Genomic DNA, 21662 nt, shown 5'->3' on the forward strand with positions numbered 1-21662 from the left:
ACTTTGTGTTTGTAAAATGTGCGATAGAAATAAAGTGGATTGGATTGGATTGGATAATATCTTGGAATCTGTACAAGTAACACACAATACAGACAGTGTCATATAGCAGTACTAACGGGGCAGGGCTGCTTTGCTCCTCCACAGCCTCCATGGCACACTGCAGGGACCTCTGTAGAGACAGTAACTGACTGGATGTCTCTCTTAGCATGAACCTTGTGACAAACTGGCCCAACACACTGGAACCCTGGTATTCCTGAAAGATAGAGGGACAAACAGAAGAACAGTTTAAAGCACATAATACTCAAACTCAAGCAACAAGGAAGTAAAAGCATGGCAGAGACAAAACAGACCGCAGAGACACAGCGAGAGATGAGTTGATAGCTTCTCCAAAACAACAACAGGTACTTGTAAAATGGGTGACAGTGGCCATTAAATGGGCTAATTAATTCTCTGAACACATACATTATTCACTAACTCATATCTAAATTCCAAGGTGGAGGAACTTTAATAGGAGACATAATTGCTGCACATGAGTCCCCAAACACGAATGTGATTATACACTCTCAAAGGACTCTTATTCATGCAATGTGCTAATGAAGTAACAGTGCAGTAGCTCTTCATCCAGACTTATAAAGACAAGTAGCTTCTACTGAACATGCATCATGGGATTAGCAGTCCAGAGCACTCCGTGCCAGACAACAGCTGATAACTTGTGATTGCACAATTCTCTATGGATTTATCCTCTCCGACAGCTTTAAAGAGGAATTAGAACAGAGGAAGAACAAAGCGATCTAATTAAGACAGGACGTATATTTATTCAGCCTGACACCGCAGTGGGGCCAGGAGAGCTGCAGTTCAAGAGTTTAAGAGCTATTGAGCATGTGCATAGGTAACTTAGCAACAATGGGCTCTTGAACTTTTGACCTGCTGCAACCGGCCGCTCTGCTCTCCTGGCTCCACTGTGGTGTCAGCTTATAACCTGTGTGTACATAGTCATTACTAAGGACATAACAACGGCCAATCTTTTTTTGTGGAAAAAATACATTTCGGAATATTGGATTGTATGAGTTTGACAATCGACTAGTTTGGACTTCACCGGAAAACAGGAAATAAACAGAGGAATGGATTAACACAATTTTTATACCTTTCTGTCACATCTACTGCAGATAGATTCGCTATGTTCCCTCGGAAGGAATCACTGCACAAGGTTAGGCCCTTTTAATGAAATTTTGAGCATGTTTAGAGGCTAAAAACATGTTTAAAACTTGCCCTGTTTAAGCTTGTTGGATGCTAACTCTAGCAAGAGGATAACTCGGTGTAGGCAGCACTGACTGTTATTATTTTTCTATCTCCTGACAGCGCTCCAAATTTCCAAACAACAGAGCTACGTGTTGAAATCGACTGGAAATCTCCTTTAAGCTACATTAGCAAAAATCAAAGAGATAACATTTCAATGAATATTTAATATCAAATAGATATCTTGTGTAACGCTCAGCAAAAAAGCAAAAAAGCATATTCCCACAATGTCAGACTATTTCTTTAAAATCATGTAATGGAATGGAAATGCGTGTGGCTGAGGTGTTTTGATGCTGTTTTGTTAACTCATCAGTTGGACAGACGTTTGGCTCCATCTGTGAATGCCAATGTTTCCTCTCAAAACTATGATTATTTGTAGCACCTTGACTTTGTGTGTCTGTGTGTTTCAACACCTATTGTCTTAACACACAATAGTAATTGTACTGTAGAAGCTTGATTTAAAGCAAATTCACATACAACTAAACTTACCTCTTTAGTTTTATCCATTGCCTTTAAAATTGCAACATTCAGGCTCTCCAGGGCTGAAAGTACACTGAGATACTCTCCCAGGTGCTGAGAAAAATAATCTAATGGGAAACAGGAAACAAGCTGTCAGTGTGATTGCAATGTAAGAACGTAAGAGTTTATTTCAATCCCTAAAAGTTTGGAGACTCTTAAATGTTGCTAATTGCCATGACAAATTCCAATTAAAAGAAGACCATGACAAGGGCAGTGAACACATCTTAGACGCGGGAAAAAGTATACGTGTTTAGTTTTATATACAAGTTGAGATGGAAGTATTTGATCTTCACATGCCTATGCATCAATACCAATCAATGCTCACCATGACAGGAAATGGACACTGTGTGTCATTTTAATCATCATTTTAATCACCTAGTGTTATAACAATAGCTCATCAGGAGTCATACAGATTTATTTGATGAAATGTAGCCAAACAATAAAGAATCTCTTACACACGCTCACATTAAGGTCCCAAACAATATAGCGCGCCAAACTGAGAAATCTATTTATTTAAATGAATAAAAGTCAATGGAAGTGTGGGGAAAATGCTTCAACCCAGATCTGTAAAGCAGAGAAAACCTTAAGTTACTATAACCAAAAAGTGTGCTTGATGTGACATACAGATCCAAGGTTAATGGATCAGCAGCACCTTTTACAATCATCTTACTTAGATTCAATTAACTTCTCCACCTGAATGTTATGGCTCTCAGAGACACTGAGTCAAAAAAAAAAACCGAATGTGGACTAAATCTGAGACAAGCCAAACATTCTGTTATGGAAAACAGTCAACAACTATTGACGTCAGATGGAAAAGATGCCATTCCCATTCAATAAATTATGCAGATGTTTTATTCTGGGTACTACTGGTATTTACAGGTCTCTGCTCTATTTCTTCACTTTATTCAGGCCATCCGACACAAACATGCATTTTTAAGAAGATAAAAAGTAGGTCAATAGATCTGTGCCAGGCTTTTTTTCTTCATCTTTACAGGTAGTGCAGATGGACGGTGGTGTTGTCGGCGGCAGTGTATAATTTTGACCTTAAAAGACTTTGAAGAAATAGAATAACTATTTGCTTTCTTGTGAAGAGTTAGAGAAGAAGAGTGATATTACTCTGATGTATCACGGTAAATGGGAAGCTATCGCCAGCAGCCGACTGTGGGTTAAAAGAGGCTGTCTGACAATTTCTGAAACGTTCTGAAAAAAATGTGTTGACTTCACGCAGTTATTGGCCAGCAGTATGTGAAGATTTGAACCTCTCTCTCAAGGTCTCTTTTTCTATTCATCAAACATATTTCTGTCACTTTTCATGCATACAAATAAATGCAACACTATGCACGTTTTTAAATAAAGACTGTTTGACAATGGCCTGCTTCTACCCTGCCTTCGAGTAGGGCAACAGCTTGCTTGTCCTTCAGACACGATCGAACAAGTTGTAACCAACCTTAAATCTCATAAATTAATGTTACGTCTCATCTATAAATCGTACAAAAAGTGAAGCGTAAAAACAACAAGTTGCAGTGTTGAGCTGTCTCCATCTGTTTCCAGTCTTTATGCTAAGCTAAGCTAACCGTCTTCAGGCTGTAGACAGCTAAGAGAGAGATGTCGACCTCATCTAACTCTTAGCAAGAAAGCAAATAAGTGCATTTTCCAAAACGTCTGTGCTACTACTTGAGGATATTGACCCACAAATAAGACAACAATCACTGATGTTAGCAAATTTTAAATACACCAGTTTGACAGATTAAAGTACTATGATGCAAAAAATCAGACAAAGCACTCTCCGAACCAACCTGATAGCTTGTCAGTGTCCAGATTGCTGCAGAGCGTGACATAACAGAAGATACATGGGAAGAGAAAGTATTGAGTATTGAGAAAGTTAATTAAAGAAATTCAAAGTCATGATTGACTTTTTCTGCTAGATAAATTGTGCAGCTCCAAACTGTACGAATATTACAGTTTTAGCCCAAAGGAAGACACACAGATAAGACTTTAATGTTAAAACCATACCAATCAGTAAAACTTAAGCATATAAACACAGCTTATTGTGCATTATGTGTACCACAAAACATGCTGACATATTCTGCTTAGAAAATCGGGGTTCGGCACTTTGTCATTCTACATGCATTATAAAATGAGATAGAAATATGTGGTAATGCAATTGTGAAAGTGCCTTCTTTTTAAACTTACTCGGCTTAAAATGGATAGTCCTTTGTTTTCTAGTCATGGCAGAAATGACTACTGCAGCGAGGGAATATTCTCCATGTTATGTGTCTTTTAAAATCATTACCAAAGCCTGGACATGCTTTTGTTTCAGAAGTGATATTATATAAAAACGTTACTTTTATTTCGAACAAGAACACCCATTATTTGACATCAGAGCTCAGATGATGCCAACTGTATCAAAGCTTGGAGCTGGTTCGAGAGGTCTGGTGGGTCACATCAGTGACAGTGCCAGCGTAACAGCATGTCCAAAAGCAATGCATCACACAGTGATGGAAGAACTGGCAGCAACACAACAAAACATGAATGCAGAGTTGTTACTGTAGCCGCTGCCAGACACTCGCTCTAAATGGTTGGGCGCACAAAAGAAGAAAAAAAAATGAAGTATATTAATCAGTGCACTTGTGTGTGCATGCGTGGGTTTGTTTATGTTTGTGAGCCATCCTGTGAGACTAACACAAGAGACTTGACAATCACTGTGAATTCACTGGGCTGAGAAATCCTGAGCTGACACATACTGGATCTACTTAGAAAGTCTTGTTTAGCCAACAACTGTTGGTACAATGTGAAAAAAATATATACATAGTGAAAAAGGTTGCAAATGTTTCATTAAAACAAATCTCTAATCTGCAAAAAAACAGTAAAGAGAACTCGTGAAAAAAAGGAGAAATTTTAAAAGCATTAAATATATCATGACAGGGGAGAAGTGATCTTTTCCTCTGTGGTTGCAGTGAGTAAAACATTATGTGCAGACCAGTGAATTTAGCAACTACCCTCAGGCTGATATCTTTGATTGCAATTCGGAGGTAGTAGGCTTTGAAGTGTCTGCAATCCACAGTATTTTATGTCCAAAGGAAGGGGGTACAGATGAATTCAGGCTGCAGGGTTGATTTTTGTAAGACCTTCCTCCAGCTGAGACATTTAGTCTGCAACGGATTACTTGATAGAAACACAACAACTGTACTTCAAACATGTGCTGTTTTTCTGCTTCTTATTTACTGTGAAATACACAAGTTTAATAGAGCACTTGTAGAAATAAATGAAACATGATTAATTTCCCCAATACAGGATTTAACTCAGAGCCCATTTAAAAAAAAAGAAAAAAAACTCACTTATTTTGTCGGCCATCTATGGAGTAGAAAAGCTCCTGTAGCTCGTCAGTAGTCAGGATTCCATCCGCAAAGTAGGCATTGAACTCTTCAAAGGTCAGCTTGCCATCATCTAAAACAGAGAGAAAGTATAGCCGTACATCATTACAGAAATAACATCTGCATACTAACAATAGGGTTGTAACATAAGTGTGTTGCCTCAAAATGTCCAAATAATCAGCCTAGGGTTGCATGAGCATCATCTTAAGGGAATCCCCTTGTATTGTTTTTGTTTTAACTATATATTGGCGTTACGGTGTCTAAAAACCTGTTTTTCTCTCCACCCTGTTACACATTCCAGTTGCACATGTACTGATCCGTGGGGTCAGGAACCTGGGATGATAACTGTAAAAGACGCTTAAAACATAAAAAGCCCCTGTGTGTGTTATCCTCAAAGTCTGTGAGAAGACTCTCAGAGAACAATGGTTACATATGTAATCATGTCGTCTGGTCTTTATGTGTTTCATGCTGAGCAAACAAACATTTTGTGGTCAACTGTATGTGGGCCTATCTATTAAAATGTAAGAGGTTGTTTAAACTGTGTATGTTTGTTTTAATATTATCAATAATTTAGGATCATATCATTAATCCAACTCTGAAAATGACTAAAATATATCAGCAATATTTACTATTAATACAGTAAACTCTATGTAGCTCTCTTGTTTCTATACCCCTTTTTATATTTGTGGTCTGGCAGCAACAACCTGAGGAGCACCATCTTAGTACAAATAAGTCCTTTGGTTTCATCTAGAGCTTTTCTACCTTGCTCTTTCTTACATTCTCTTCCTGCAGGTCCACATTGTTGTGGTCATTTCTAGGCCTGAAACTAATCATTTGTTTTCAATTTCAATGAATTGGTTGATTATATTTCTGATTAGAGCCTTTAAGTTTTATACAATGTCAGCAAACGGTCAGTCCAATTTGACATCTTTAAATTGCTTGTTTTTTCTCAAGCCAACAGTACAAACTAAATTCTCACTTTTGACATGCAGGAACCAGACAACGTTTGGCATTTTTGTCTTGGTTTGAACAGTTAACTTATCAAAATTCAAAGTTGTAATTTTTCATCAAATTGATTAACTGTTAAGCACTGATTTTCACAGTTTGGATTGGTGGCATGCAATCAAACACAAAGGTCAAACATGATCTCAACTTTATTCTGTATGTAAAGTCCCAATCACTAAAATTAGTTAAAACACTTTGCAGAACATAGTCTTGCTACTTCCTACCACAACTTTAAAATGGAAGATGCAACATATGCCAGCAGCTTGGATTTTTCAGTGTTTCCTCAAACTAGTTAACTGTGAGCACAGCTTGTTGTGACAGACAATGCTCGGAAAAATCAATATCAGAGAAAAAATAGCTTGTTTGTCATCTGTGAAGAAGTGCTCCTTTTCTGAGCCTACTGTGAATCTGTCCACTATCACAGCTTGCATATAGTAGTCAGCAGTTAGCCTGCCAAAGATGTTTTAATCCTCATTAAAGAGTCCACACCAACAGATAGATATGCGTCTATGGAGAACGTTTCTGAGCCACGACAGACACTCAGGCAATCGGAATAGGGAGTTGGACACTCAGTTAGTCAAGAAAGACACCAGAATTGTGAGGATGGTGGTAGTATGGAGCCAAGATGGCACACACACAAAAGAGTGTGACTTTGAAGTATTTGTTAAATCAGGCAAACAGACGGGATTTGTCCTAGAGGGTCAGACAGCTACGGAGACAATGAATAGCCATCCAGACATGGCATCACTGCACCCATAAAGAAACCATCACTGCTAATTGTTGTGCCTTCTTTGTGCAGACTGTTGGCTTCATAACCCCATTGAGTAATCCCCCCCCCGAATAATGACACTGAAACACAAAGACAAAGTAAAAAGAGAACAGTTTAATATTCCATAGAGTTCCAATTGGCTGACTCAGAAGAGGGCAACCTTGAGGACCATCTGTTCAGTTGGATCCTCTTAGACTCTGCTCATCATTACCTCTGACCAGAATGTGTAATGTGCTTGGCGAGACAATGCCTGGTCCATGGCCATTTACTTACTTTCTCTCGTTTTCATATGGTATTTTTTTTTTAATCTTCCTCCAATTCTCTATATGTTTTTTTCCTCCTCCACTTCCAGAGCAAGAACAAACTGACAACAGGACTTTAAGATTTGAAATAACAAAAAGTTTCCAATTTGGTGCTGTGCTTCTGTTTCTCTGTTAGAAACACAAAGTAAAACATGAAAAGTATTGTGCCACAGTAGAAATACATTTTAAGAATGTCAAAATAAATTGCAGTATCAAGCCCCATAGCAGCTCATCAGCATCTTGCACCACACTTTTTTTTAAATCTAGCATTGCGAGCAGGTATTAATCAACACATTCATGCACTATTCATAGGTTGTGGAGCAATGAATGACTTTGGATTTTTGAGCCATCAAGGGTAATTTTTGGTTTCCATTATGCATGCTTGAACAAGGACTGAAATGTGAGGCACAAGCTGAATATTATATACATTTTTAAAGGAGAATTCCGGACAATTTTTATGTTAATCTTGATCGCATAATAAATATAAATTCTCCTTGAAGGTGAAGTCTATGGCCATCCAACTCCATATTTTCTTTGCCTACTTAAGCTTAAGAACAAGAATACTGTTGATATGTGCTTGAATAAAAGTCTATACTTAATGTGCTTCGTTTCAAGAATACGTTCTTTTTTTAAATACAAAAATGGGGCATGGTAAAAATGCACAAAAAAAATATATTAAACAATAATAAGCACCATACGCATGGTAAGCATTGTCAAAGACAAGTGTGCCTCAGCCTGTTCTCTGTTTTAACCAATCACAACAGCTGACTGCAGGGATTATTTGGTGCTAATTAAGCAAACTGCAAAAAAGCTGTATGACCTGAGAATATACATATATATATATATTATTTACAAATATTTCTCTATAATCAACAATCTCTATCATGATCCCCTCAGTATAGATTTCATGCCAAGTACTAAGTATCTTTAGGGAAGCTATATTGATGCAGTACTATCACATTTTGTAGTGCTTTTTGTGTATTTTCTTTTATAGTTTTACTCCTATTTTGATGCCATCTGTAGTTGGTTTGTGGATTTGAGACTAAGACTCCCTCCACATGTCTTTGTCTTCTCTCGTAGGGTTATATTTGAAAGGCTTCCTAAATTTGGGGTGCCAAACTAGACAGGCTGTTATGCTCAGTAGTGACACTCTTGATCAGTTTGATGGACTACTGATGATATTGGCAGTGTCCTCTATTAACTTTGACAGTTCTGGGTTAAATGTCTTCCTCATGAAAGTGGATGACTGCAACAAAAACACAAGCCTGGACCTCTATATGTGTTTTTATTTTATTATTATTTATTTATTCTATTATTAGTTTTATGATGATGAGAAAATCTGTTGGGAGTTGATTGCGAGTACCCCATATGAGGTCACTTGACATGCTGAAAGGGTTGAGAGATTTTTTAAAAATTGACATATTGATATACATGGATATTTTGCCACTTCCTGACCCAAACCCGCTATGGATCATAACTAAACTATTTATAAACTATATCTGTCCCTCACAGCTTTCATATGCTCAGATAATGGGATATACTGTTGTATTTGAAAAGGTATTTGTCTTAAATGTATCACTTCAATTATTCCTCCTCTTACAGTGCTATCAAAGCAGCCGCAGCATTCGGTTACTAAACTGATACGGATCCCAAAAGCCAGCTGATGCCTCTGATTTAATAAATGATTCATGCATGGCTCAACAGCATATAAGGAGCACACATGGGTTCTATAAGTCGATCACAGTTTCCAAAAACACTCATAGCATACACATTATGTAAATTATGCACAACTCTTAAAGCATGGCGCCTGTCATGTTCCCAGTTAATGGGAAGCTATTCCTGGAACATTTTCAGAGAACAAATCAAGTTTCCTTGAGAATAACTTAATCACAGTCTGCAAATGAATCATTTCTCTGTATCAGCAAATGTTGTTCACCCTGTTTTAAAAGAAACAGGAGCTCTTTGAACAAACACAATACCTGTGCATGTCTTTTTCACTTGAAATCAGAGTTTAATTTTATTATAATTTTAATTTGTTTATGTTATCTGATGCTGTTTTTCAAAATATAATATATCATATGAAACCAGACAACCGAAGTGATATAGTGTTACCAACCATGTCTTGCTAGGTTGGAGGCTAAATTACTCTCCAAACTTAGGCTACATTTTGGCAAGGGAAAATGTTTTCTATGGGTACCATGAGTCTCCGCTTTGCAGACGTGCCCACTTTATGCTAATCCCATGCAGTTAGGGGCAATAGCCAGGTTTTTTTTCATGTAGTATAAATGTGTTATTTCAGCCTATTCTAAAATGGTGTATTTGAATTTTTCTGCATACTGAGGTCACTAGTAAATCATGGAATTGCAGGAATTGGGTCTGACTGGAAAGGTTGATTCAATAAGCTTAATTGTATTCATGTGTGAATACTTACTCAGTTGTAAGTGAGACCATTTTTTGTCACTGTGTGAAATGACATGTGGTGACCTCTAGGATAATCACAGCCGCCTGCAACTTCAGATTTGTTAGCAAAATATTCAGTGTGAACTCCACTTTAGTGTAACCAAAGTGTTACCAAATTCCTACCCTGATGCAACATAAAACTAGTAACATAAGTTTTCTTTTGGTGGCAGAAGTGAAAATTAGTCATCCTCAACATTTGTTATATTCTGGTTTTACAATGATGAAGACAGTTTAAGAACAATCAGATAGAAAATAGGATGTAGTCTCTACACATGATTTTTTTTCTATAGCAACTATCGTGCTTTTCACCGCCCCTGGTGATATTCTTCTTTGAATGGAACCAAAATCTAAGCAGTTAAAGCACTCATACAGCACATTTGCCGCACAGGAAATTCTATTATAACAGCAAAATAAAAGTAGCTATACATCATACTGTAGATTGAGTCAAAAGCCATATTCAAACATTGCTTTAATGGCACTTAACAATTTCAAGGTCAGAAAAATGTTTTCATAGAAAAAGTAAGGCTGGTGAAATGTGCTGATTCTGCAACACAACAGGACGCAGGCAGCTAGTGTGTTTTCTTCTTAAAAAAAGAGTCTGAATACTCTAACCAAAGTGCTCACAAGACCAGAGTAAACAAGAACCAAATGAGCAAGAGAGGAAGTCCTGCAAAGTAGGGCACAAAGTAGGCCACGCTCTTATCTCTCCAAAGGTTAGTCCCACTGCAGCCTCTCCTAAGTGGTTTATAAATTCCCATGAATGCATCACAACTTCCAAAGCAACTAGCATTGCTGGAGAGAGTTGGTTCTTGTTTCTTCATGGCAAACTCAAACTATACACTACTGCGTACCCAAACCATTCAGATTCTGGTATCCTTAGTATTAATGCTCTACTTTGGATTTGTTCCATCAGGCCAACTGTGGGGAAAGCTGTGATATAGGCTTCCTTCCAGCTTCCATATCCTAATTTAAGTCTCTATGCTGCTTTTCGATTCTCCACCTCACTAATGGTCGGAAGCTCACTGGTCTTTTCCTCCACGTTGGAGAAGATGTCTGGTGAGTGAGGGGAGTGGGGTTCATTAAAAGCTGAGAACAAAAAGACAATGGGATCCTAACACACTTGAAGGTGTTTTCTATATTTATGGCAAATATGAATATCTGGGTAAGGAAGACTAACATTTCCCAGTTCTAATTTGATGTATGTTTTCATTTCATTCAAGACTGCTGATCTGTGACCATTTTCCCAATTAGGTTATGACAGTTGGGGTTACATAAACTGGCTAATTATTCTCAAGATTGCACGCATGGGTAATAGTCTAAAACCTTTAAAGCATATGCTTCAAAAAGTCATGAACCAAAACTGAGTTTGACTTCTTTACAGTCTGCTTTTGTCTTAGAAAAAAAATGATACTAACTCAAAATTCACTTACTAGCTTTTTACACAACTGTACTGTATCCATCTTCTTCAGTGGAATGGGTTTGCTCAGTTGTTACTGAGATGGGTTTATTGACATGCAAGCTCAGTGGTCAAGTCAAGTCAAATTTATTTATGAGGCTTCAAAATCACAACTCTCTCATGTTTGGAGAATGCACCAGGGGTACAGTATTCTGTAGACAAAGCAGAAAAACTGCTAAAGTTCAGCACTTTTTGTTATTGGCCAGATTAAGGTACAAAGGTTTACAGAAAAACATGAGACAAGCAATGGTCAGGAAACAGATTTCACCCTATATTCTTAGATCCTCACAGTGTGACATGGTTGGAAGCTTTGGAAAAAGTGGATAAGATAACCTTCTGTTTTGTCAGACTACAATTTCCATGGTCAAGAAGGAAGTTGGATACTAGTACATGTGGTTTGGAGCTGGGCAGGTAGCAAAACAGCTGAAAGACGCTAAAACGCTCCATGGAGCTGAGGGGTCCTTAAAGTGCTACCCTTGAAACAGACGATGAGCTAGCATGTCGAAATATCCATGAACAAAGTCAATGTGTTGAAAAAACATGGTTTAGTTGAAAAATATAGTACACGGACCTAGAGTTGGGATTGTTTTGTCATACTACTCACATTAGAACCTTTCTTATTTCCTTATTGTTAAGGTTAGGGTTTTTAAAGTTTTAGTCAAGATAGGATTAGACATTTCTACCATTGTGCAGTATGCTCAGTCGGACATACATCTTTAAAATTAACACATTATTCATCCCAAAAGCGACTCTTTGTCAGGTGGCTTTGGCAATTGTTATTGATGCAAAGCGTCTCCTTTAGCGGCATATTTACAAGCGCTTGGTCTGGATTATTGGCGCCACTTTTTGACGCTGTGGGTCAGGACGTACATTGAACTGACAAAGATTGTGTGTGAGTGGGGTTACAAAATGAATGTTTCCGTGACACAGGGGACAATAACAGGACACAAACACTGGTCTCTTGGGTGAAAGTCCTGTGTTGCTTGACCCATCCACCACCCCAACCAACTTCTTTAGGCAGAATTTAGGCCTTTCGTACGTCATCTTACAGCGCTGCGGTCGAGTGCTGCCAAGTGGGTCTTGTACAGATGCTAAAAGGTGATTTTTGCATTGGTTACGCTGAGAGCCACTGACCAGACGTTCGTATTTTACAAGTTGGGAGTGAGAACGGGTTAAAAATAAAATACTGGTTTATTATTTAAAGCATTCAACTGCTATGGACTTTATTTTGTTGATATTGCCTACTTAGTCTAATCCCAGTGGTGTTTATTACTGAAAGATAAAGAGCAATAAATGTGCGCAGTGTACTTCCTTTGTGTTTTCCTTTTACTGTAACACTTCTCTTTTCCTCTCCCCATCATCCTTTCTCCACAGAAAGTTCAGTGATGACAGTCTTTGAGCTCATTTTGAAAAAAAATCCAACAGAGAATACATTTGGCCATAAACCACAGAACAATCTATCGCACGCAAGACTGATCATAGCGACGGTTAAGAGCTGTAGAGAAGTAATTGCTGTTTAAAAGCATGCTGATTACAGCCCCTGTGAATGCTACAGTGTCCTGTTGATCTTCCCTCTTTGTTGATTTGACATCTTATTTCATCTTTTGTTAGGCAGTAATCAACATATTTTTGGGCAGGACGTACCAGAGGTAAGGAGGACCATTATTATACATTGTATATATTTTATATATTGTGTATTATATAGTACTGAAGCCTATTGTGCTAGAGGTGTTTCTCTAATTAAGTATTTTACCTAGGTAGGATTTCATAATGAAAATGTAGCTGAAAACATAGAAAACTTAGTTTCAACACAGCAAAAATGATCGCTGTTTTGGATTGACAACCAAACATTGCACAAACCATATACATTCCTCACACTTACCTTACTCTTAGCAACGATCATACATGAATTTAAGGAATTTGTGTGAAAATACTGAAATACATAGCCTACCTGCCGGCATGGGTGTATGTGTGTGTACACACATTTCTGAGGATGAGGAGTAACCTTGTTTGCATTTGCCAGTTAAGCCATGTTATCACCAGTTCACTGCTAAAAAAATAACTTGTCCCAACCATGACTCCCATTTATTTATAACAGCCATTAATCTGTGGTGACACTGACAGAGAGGTGCTTAATTTTGCGTGACATGTTGTTCCAGTCGTGGCTATAATACAGTGTCTTAGCATCATTTTAATTGGGCACGGAAACTTGTTGGTGCATGAGGAGCAAAGCAGCTTCATTTAAAGAGTCATACATGCAAATCCTCCCAGATTGTATGAGGCATAATAACACGTGGAAGAATTATTGGAAACAATAAGCATGCATTGTGACAAATTACTCACCGTTTTTGTCTGCACGGCGGAAAATCTGGAAAACAAAAATGGGGGAGCAGATGGTTATTACCTCTAGCCAAGCATCAACAAATGGGTTATTGTGGTACACAAGTACAGGTTAGAAAGAATGATAGCAATTTGTCAGAAACACAACAGGATGTTTGACATACTACTGAAGGTTCATTTGTGCTGCTGCACCGAACAGAAACATGCTAACTACGTCCTTCTCAAAGGCTCTTTATTATACACCGTACGCATGAGTGATGTTAGGTCGAATGCCAATTTAGAGTACGTGTCAGTTGTAAAATAGCTTCAACAATTATCACTTCTGTAATAAATAGTAATTTCAGGAGAAGCATAAGGCCATTGATTGGAAAGAGGCTTTATAGTCATTGGGCCGGTTTTAATGATCTAAGCGCACGGTGTGAAGCAGATGGCGCAGGTGCGTGCAGTGTGACCCATTATCTTGCAGGCTCGTCAGTCTGATAAACTGCTAAGGGGAAACGCTAAATGTACTGAGATGTGTTATTATTTAATGTGTGATGCTTATTTGTTCTATTTGTTGTAATGTCATGTGTTATGTTTTATTTAATTGTATGTTTTGGGTGTTACGTGATTGACTGTATAATTTATGTAGGTGTAAACATGTGTATACTGTATTATTTTAATATTGAAGAGAGATAGATGTAGTTGTTGGATGTGGATGGGGATCCAAATAAACAATGAACAGAGGAGCAATGGCGTGGCTTCTCTGCTAATGTTTTATTAACAGTTGAGTCATCAATAAGTCATTTGTCATCAATTTTGCCTTTTATCATTAAGGAAAAGCAACTTATTTATGTATCAAAATTCAGACACAAAGGCAATTTCAAGTGCTTTACATGAACCTAAACATACAAAGCAAATAAAACAGAAAATTCAACAATTATTAAAGCTGCAAGCAGTATTGAGCGGGCCCTCACATATTCCAGCACGTCAAGGTTGCCTGCGGGATGCCGGCTGACATGGCCTTGAATTTCATTGACTGCCAGTCACCGCATGCACGAGTTCGACCTAATTGCCTTCATGGAACACATTGCGTTGGAAATTACATATATCAAATTTTGTACCACTTCCTATGTGGTGCAAGTCAACACACGCTATGTACTGTTTACGTCATGTTGCTGTATATCATGTGTACCACACCATGTACATTTCATGTAAATTGGATGATCCTTGTCACACAAGGCTGACTTCCTATTGCAAGTGGTGACAGACAAAAAAAGTGGGAGTTTTAAGCCTTAATTTAAAAGATTTTAAAAGATCAAGAAAGCCATAGAGTAGAATCAGGCAAGAACATGAGACCAGCTGATATCCCTGAACAGAGTTGTCTATTTAATAGATAGACTCCAAGAATCAGTCACTGCTGCTGCTGCTTTTTACTTCCGTTGCACCTGACTGCAGTTCCACTCCAGGCTTCACACATGTGTGATTCAGTAGACCATTTTCACTGCAGACAACACGTTATAGAAGGAAAAGCACAAGTGCAATTATTAAAGATACCTGAATTACAGTTAAGTACCATGCCATCATATATGCCGGCTCATTCACTGGTACACTTAAATTAAAAAGAGCCATTGTTAGTGTTATTAATTACACCTGTGCGTTCCCTTTAATGACTGGTCTAAAAACCTGCAGTGTAAAAGGCCTACTTGAGCTATTGCTGCTGTTGTTGCAATAAAAGCAAAACACCTGTGATGAACTTCCCAAAGCTCTTTTTATATGGCACATGTAATAGTGTTCAAATACTGTAAGGTGAGGTTGTGTGCACGCAGTTAAGCATAGTGTAAATACTGGAAAACTCGACCCCTAAATAATGAGGAATATGACAAGGATGAATGCAGATAGCTGACTATGTGCATAGCCAAAACAATGTTTTTTGTGATTATTGATGTTGACTGTGTGACTGTTTTGGATTTGGCAGGGGTTGTTGTAGTAATTGTCATGGAGATTTACTATTGTTAACGGAGTCTTAAACATTAAAAACTACTCATGGCTGCCACTCTACAACACAGCCTTGCGCCTGGGCTGGTGATACTAAACGTGTTTGACACAGATCAGCTGAAATCAACATTAGAACAACTTCAATAAGGATGTGTGACTAACACTGGGAAAGCAATTCGTTCGCTCACATGAACATGACACAAGGACATTCAAAATGACTTATGGCTGCCCAAATGAGGGGTGGTAGTCAACTAAGGGCAGCCTTGAAAACGGGCTGCCTCTTCAAAGGAAAATTCCAGTTTCCATTTCCAGGCAGAACATCCATGCATAGCATGATTTTAAAAGACATGCTGTACATGCAAATCAAAGATCGAAGAATAGAATCTATTTCTCCACTGTGTCATTGTCACTCACCGGCTTCAATTCTGAGATATGACAACAAGGCAGGATCAAGGACCACAGGGGGCACTGGGCAACCTCACATAATAATCAGACAGGTTTTTTCATAAGTCCCCAGTGTAACCATAATCACCAAACCACTTATCAAAGCTGGAGTAGTTTGAAGTAGCTCTTGAAAATCAAATAGAGGTTGACAGTTTGGGTGACAGTTCTAACGATGAGCTTTCTTTTCCTGTCCAATATGTGGGTTGGATTGTTGAACTAAAACATGCTCCATTAATTGCTGTGAATGGTCCTTTCACCCAAAGTAGCTAGTGACTAAAATGTTATCAACGGCCGAAAATAAGAGAATGAAAGTCTCTACTGTGCGCGAAGATGTCTTTCAATGGTGTTTTTTGCCTCTAACGTGGCCTTCAAGGCAGCAAACCCGGATCTTAACCCTAAACATAATCCCTGTCACGCTGCCTGGAAGGAGATTAGATTAGATTAGATTAGATTCAACTTTATTGTCATCACACATGTACAGGTACAATGCAACGAAATGCAGTTTAGAGAGTTTAGAGAGCCTCCGAGCCACAGCTAGTGAAAGCGCCGCCACATGCACTCTTGTTGGGGGCAAAAAAAACAAACTAAGAACTAAGAACAAAAAAACTAAGTTAGTATGGAGAAAAAACAGAATCTGATACTGAATCTGAATTGAGTTTCAACCTATTTGTTACAATTTATACAGTATCCTTTTAATTCCTTCAGCAAACAGCATATTTCTTAAATCAGCAGTTTAAGACTATGACAGATGCAAATTTCTGCAATTCAAATACAACATTGGCACTATCATTTGTTTAAGAATCCATTTCTATAAGCAGCACAGTTATGAACCAGAGGCCCAAAATATTACTCACACATCAGTACATCTAACTTCATTCATATTTCGCGACGAAGCCACGCAAGGAAAATGAAACAAAATGTGTTCTATTCTATTGATTCTATTCCCCTCCCTCAGTTTGTTGTTGCCATTGTCAGGACTGACATGCTAGTCAGCTTTGACCTACAGGTTATTAATAACAGCAGAACCTGTCCCTCACTTTCATTTTCCAGAGGTCAACAAGCTGAAGGTCTGCACTTCTGTCCTCCTGTCTGTCAATGTCTGTCTCTCCGCAGCTTCAGATCTGGCTAATAACAAGAGCCAAGTCGATGCAAACCACTTCACAACACACTCATTGCTCGCTTTTAATTCATCTGTCTAGACTTAAAGGTGACTGGAAAGCTGCAAATTACTGCCCGTGTTATTTGATAAAGTGAAATGCTGCTTTTAATAGCATGATGACAGGACATTCTGAGCCATCAACCCGCTCACAAGAACAGAAAATTCATATTCTACCTGCTTGTATGAGACTTGCTTTAGTCTTCTGTACAATACAGTAAATCTCCCTTTTCCCATCTCAGTCAGCAGTCTTTTTATTTCCATCCCTCTGCACTGTAACATACAAGCCACTCCCTCTTCCTGCTTGATTCAATGGACAATAGTTACAGACAGTGGGGTGAAAGTTGTTTGTTGTTTGGCTTTGTTTTTTTTAGGCCCTCCGGTGTCAGGAGAAGATAATGCATCATTTACAGCAAGTCCAGAAAAGGTCAGACCTTCTTCCTAGAGCGCTGCTGTTCTGATGTCATGTGGCAGGTGTTGTGAGACAGTGGGTTCTCTCAGGCTCTGCTGACACACTGTTTGGTGCAGGGCTTAGATATGTTTGAGATAGAGGAAACCAGAGCACATGATCATATTTTATTGAGTATGTTCTACATGCCATTTTCCTTTGGGGATTCTTAGTGATTCACTAAAACATATATTTATTTCTGTTTCCTCGAATCCCCACGTGCCATGATTTGTGTTGTGCAGCTCGAAAACAGCAAAGCAAGAGCAGATGTAGAAAAGATGAACATCAGGAGAGGGAGGATAGTAATGCAAGAGCAAGAGAGAGAGAGAGAAAATCAGAGAGAGGGCTAGTGATGAAGAAAGTCTCCAAAATGCAAAACTATGGGATACACAGAACAAAGACATTAGAAAAGCATCAGCAATGTGGATGACAAAATCACTTCCTGCCATCACCAGCGTCATTAAATGTCCACGGCCTTTGAACAAAAAATTCTTTTGAAGCATGGCTTTGTCCGTCCTTCTAGGAATGTGAGTCAAATACTGTGAAACTCGGCTTCTTTAACATTTACTGACTGTCATGTGAAAAGGACTCAATATCAACCCACTAGTGATGTATCGATCTCTCTGTTTGTACCTTTTTTTTTCAAGTAAATTGGTCTAATACTACAAAGAATTCAGTTACTTTTTTACCCCATCTATTTAGTAATCTGGTGTTATTGTTTTTGTTTGATCTCCAGTAAACTATTGAAAATCAATGTGTACAATTGCAATAATAACATTCACCCGGCATTATCTCTGAAAATCTATCGCCATTGATCTTCACTCAACCTTTGCTCCAGGCACACACGGTATTTATTTTTTGTTTTTAGACTTATTAGCTGATCAGCTGACTTTATTGAGCCTATTTCACACTGTGAGGGCTGGTGGAAATACCTTTTATACATGCTACCATATTCATATGCTACCATAAATTCAAACGCTGACTGTTGAAACAATTGGGGAACCTACAGGCAGAAATAAGATGTCCAAAATCTGCACGTTGTTTCTCCTTCACCAAATAAGAATGTGAAAACAAATCAAAAAACTCAAAACTAAGACAGCATGTTCTTGTCTTGCAGATTACTTAGTATTTCTAGACACCATAATCTCTGACACCAACTGTTTTAGACAATTCAAACACAGTTATGTTTTTGAGTCTGGAACCATGAAGCAGAGTGTGTTTGTGCTTCATCAACAGAGAAAACTCAAGGATGAAGACTTGCTTTCACCGTGCACATTTTATACATGTGGCCCATGTCAGATTCCAATGTGAACTGGTTACAGTCGTCAATAAGAACAATACAACAAAAAAGATCAGATTCCATGAGGTTTGTGTTGTTCACACTGTTATGGAAAAAAAAAACTGATCTGAGTCACAGATGAGCAAAAAGCCACTTTTGCCTACAGTGTGAAAATAGGCTTAATGTGGAGGCACTTTGGTGCTGCACCTCGTTCAGGGACAGTTTGCACGGATGCAGTGACAATTCTGCCATGTGAGTAATGCGTCCGTTTTTAGACAAGGCTGCCTGGGTACTGTATTCGTGACGGAGAAAGATTTCAGTAAGGGAAAGCGTAGATTTGGACACATCAGTGGCCTACTAACCCAGAACATCATGTCAGTTTGTAATGGATGAACAATAACTGTGTTGATGGATAGTTTCCGCTGCAGTGCAGCAGGCTAAGCGGGTAATGGGTGTTATTTGTTTAAACTCCAATTGGGGTAATATGTGTGCATGTTTGTGAATGTGTATATATGTGTGTGTGTGTGTGTGTGTGTGTGTGTGTGTGTGTGTGTGTGTGTGTGTGTGTGTGTGGGTGTGTGTGTGTGTGTGTGTGTTGCTGCTAGAGATGGTCCGATACCATTTTTTCTTTCCTGATACTGATTCTGATATCTGAACTTATGTCTCGGCCGATACCGAGTACTTATCCGATACCAGTGTGTCATATATTTCATTTTTGTTTTAACAGCTGTATACTACTAACCCTGTATGGATGGGATATGATTTCTATTTTTGTTGTCAGTCTGGCTCAGATTAAACTCTCAAACAATGAATGCCACTGAACTTTTTTTTTCATTTATTATGCAGTTGACAGTCAGTTATAACAGAGAAAGAACATAAAATAAACTACTTTAACGTAGATTTTTTTTAGGGTTTTATTATGTGGTATCGGATCGGTGCATAAACTCCAGTACTTCCCGATAGCGGTACTAGCGTTTTAGGCAGTCTCGGAGGCGATACTGATACTGGTATCTGTATCGGAACATCTCTAGTTGCTGCATAAAGCTTTGAAAACCCAGAGGTGTTTGTCCAGTACGTGTGTGTGCAACAAAAAGAGGAAAACCCCCAGCAGTTCCTAAACCTGTCCGACTGCGAGAGCTTAATTTATCATGCAGAGGCAGCAGCTGCAGCTCTTCCTACTGTCCTCTGGCACACACACACGCACACACACACACACACACAACACACACACACACACACAAACAACAAACACCAGGCACGCACGCAAGCACACACACAACACGCAGGACGCACGCACGCAAACACACACACCACATACACACACACACACCAGACACGCACAAACACACACATACACACACACACGCACGAACGCACGCACACACAACACACACACACACACACCACACACACACACATACACACACACACACACACACACACCGCCTGACACCTTTGGATGTGTGATGTGCATACAAGAGAAAAACCTTAAAAACAAAGTCAAAATTAGAACACTAGTGCTATTGATCCGTCATATATCCGTCTATTTCTCCATCCTTTATGATTTTATGCAGTTAAAGACTTACAGTTCATTTTAACAAGACAGTGAGATTGGTTGCAAGATTAATAATAGCTGTAATAATTTCATAGAATAAAAACAGCACTTTTCACGGTGATGTAGGCCTATAGAGTAAGAGAGTCGATGTACTCACATCATGGAAGATAGTAAGTCCTTGTCCGGCGCTGTGCAGCGGCTGCTGCTGCTGCTGCTGCTGAGCCCGGAGGTGCTTCTGCTTGGCCGACTGCAGGCACATGGTGATCATCTCCGTACAAGCCAGCATCTTTCGAGAAACACCGTGATCGGGCGGATCGCTCGTTGAAGGGGGAAGCTGGAGGTAAAGTAACGGCAGCGGTCTGGAGGAGAGGCACCCTGCAGGTGTGACAGAGACAAGTGAAGGCGGAGCAGGCGGGGACTGGGAGATGCTCTGCAACTTTGTGGTGCGCTGCTGAGCAGAGCTGCCAGCCCCCTCCTGCTGGAGCCGCTGTGATTGGCTCGTTTACCTGCGCCGTGCATCTGGATCACAGTACTTCATCAGGACCACATGCTCCTCATAGCCTCCGATACCGTTTAGTTTATCTGTTATTACCGTCAATGCATGGAACACAAGTAGGCTAATCCTATATGCAAATGGTCAAACAGCACTATAACCCTTTATGTCAATATTGGGATGCAGGGAGAGATCATATGATGTGTTTTTTGTCGTGTTAGTATCAACCCTAAAGATGCAATTTGTTTCTCTCATGTCGTATTATATACAGTCAGGTTGAAATAGGCTATGCATTGAATGTAAAGTTTAACGTGAAGATTTTGATGCGTTCGGGTCATAAAACAACTTTTGAGCTTTAATTCAATTCAATTTCAATTCAATTCAATTCAATTTTATTTATGGTATCAATTCATAACAAGAGTTATCTCAAGACACTTTACAAGTTAAAATTCAACTAGACCACATTTATCAGACACTGCCATCTACTGGATTTTGGTAGGCATTGTTTTGACATTCGTGTATTAGTATTATAAATATAATCAATTATATTCCAATACATTGTCTATTGTAGCCTATTGCATGCAGGTTTGTTCCGCTTTATGAATTGTAATTAGGAATTTGTAGTCGTACCTTTGAACTGTAGGCCTAATTGGTGTTGGATGTAGCCCATTGTCTGCAGTAATTAAAAGGGGGGAAAATAAGACGAAAGAGTGAGCTACCTGCTTAAAGGACATATTTCATTGGTTTTCAGACTATTTAAAATCCAAAACATAAAAACGTTGTAGGAGT

General features: G+C 38.8%; 1 protein-coding gene across 1 annotated transcript in view; it reads right to left on the reverse strand.

The window, feature by feature from the left end:
- Positions 1–20821, reverse strand: part of necab3 (N-terminal EF-hand calcium binding protein 3) — a 36824-nt gene extending 16003 nt beyond the window's left edge. Inside the window, exons 1-6 of the mRNA XM_032513344.1 lie at positions 20538–20821; positions 13525–13549; positions 5154–5262; positions 3612–3637; positions 1786–1883; positions 117–253 (exon numbers count right to left, since the gene is read on the reverse strand). Of these exons, the coding sequence (XP_032369235.1) occupies positions 117–253; positions 1786–1883; positions 3612–3637; positions 5154–5262; positions 13525–13549; positions 20538–20666 (524 nt within the window). The 5' untranslated portion in view covers positions 20667–20821. The remainder of the gene's footprint in view (positions 1–116; positions 254–1785; positions 1884–3611; positions 3638–5153; positions 5263–13524; positions 13550–20537) is intronic.
- Positions 20822–21662: the final 841 nt, after the last annotated feature.

Source organism: Etheostoma spectabile, chromosome 4 (assembly GCF_008692095.1).
Source record: "Etheostoma spectabile isolate EspeVRDwgs_2016 chromosome 4, UIUC_Espe_1.0, whole genome shotgun sequence".
Taxonomy (NCBI): domain Eukaryota; kingdom Metazoa; phylum Chordata; class Actinopteri; order Perciformes; family Percidae; genus Etheostoma; species Etheostoma spectabile.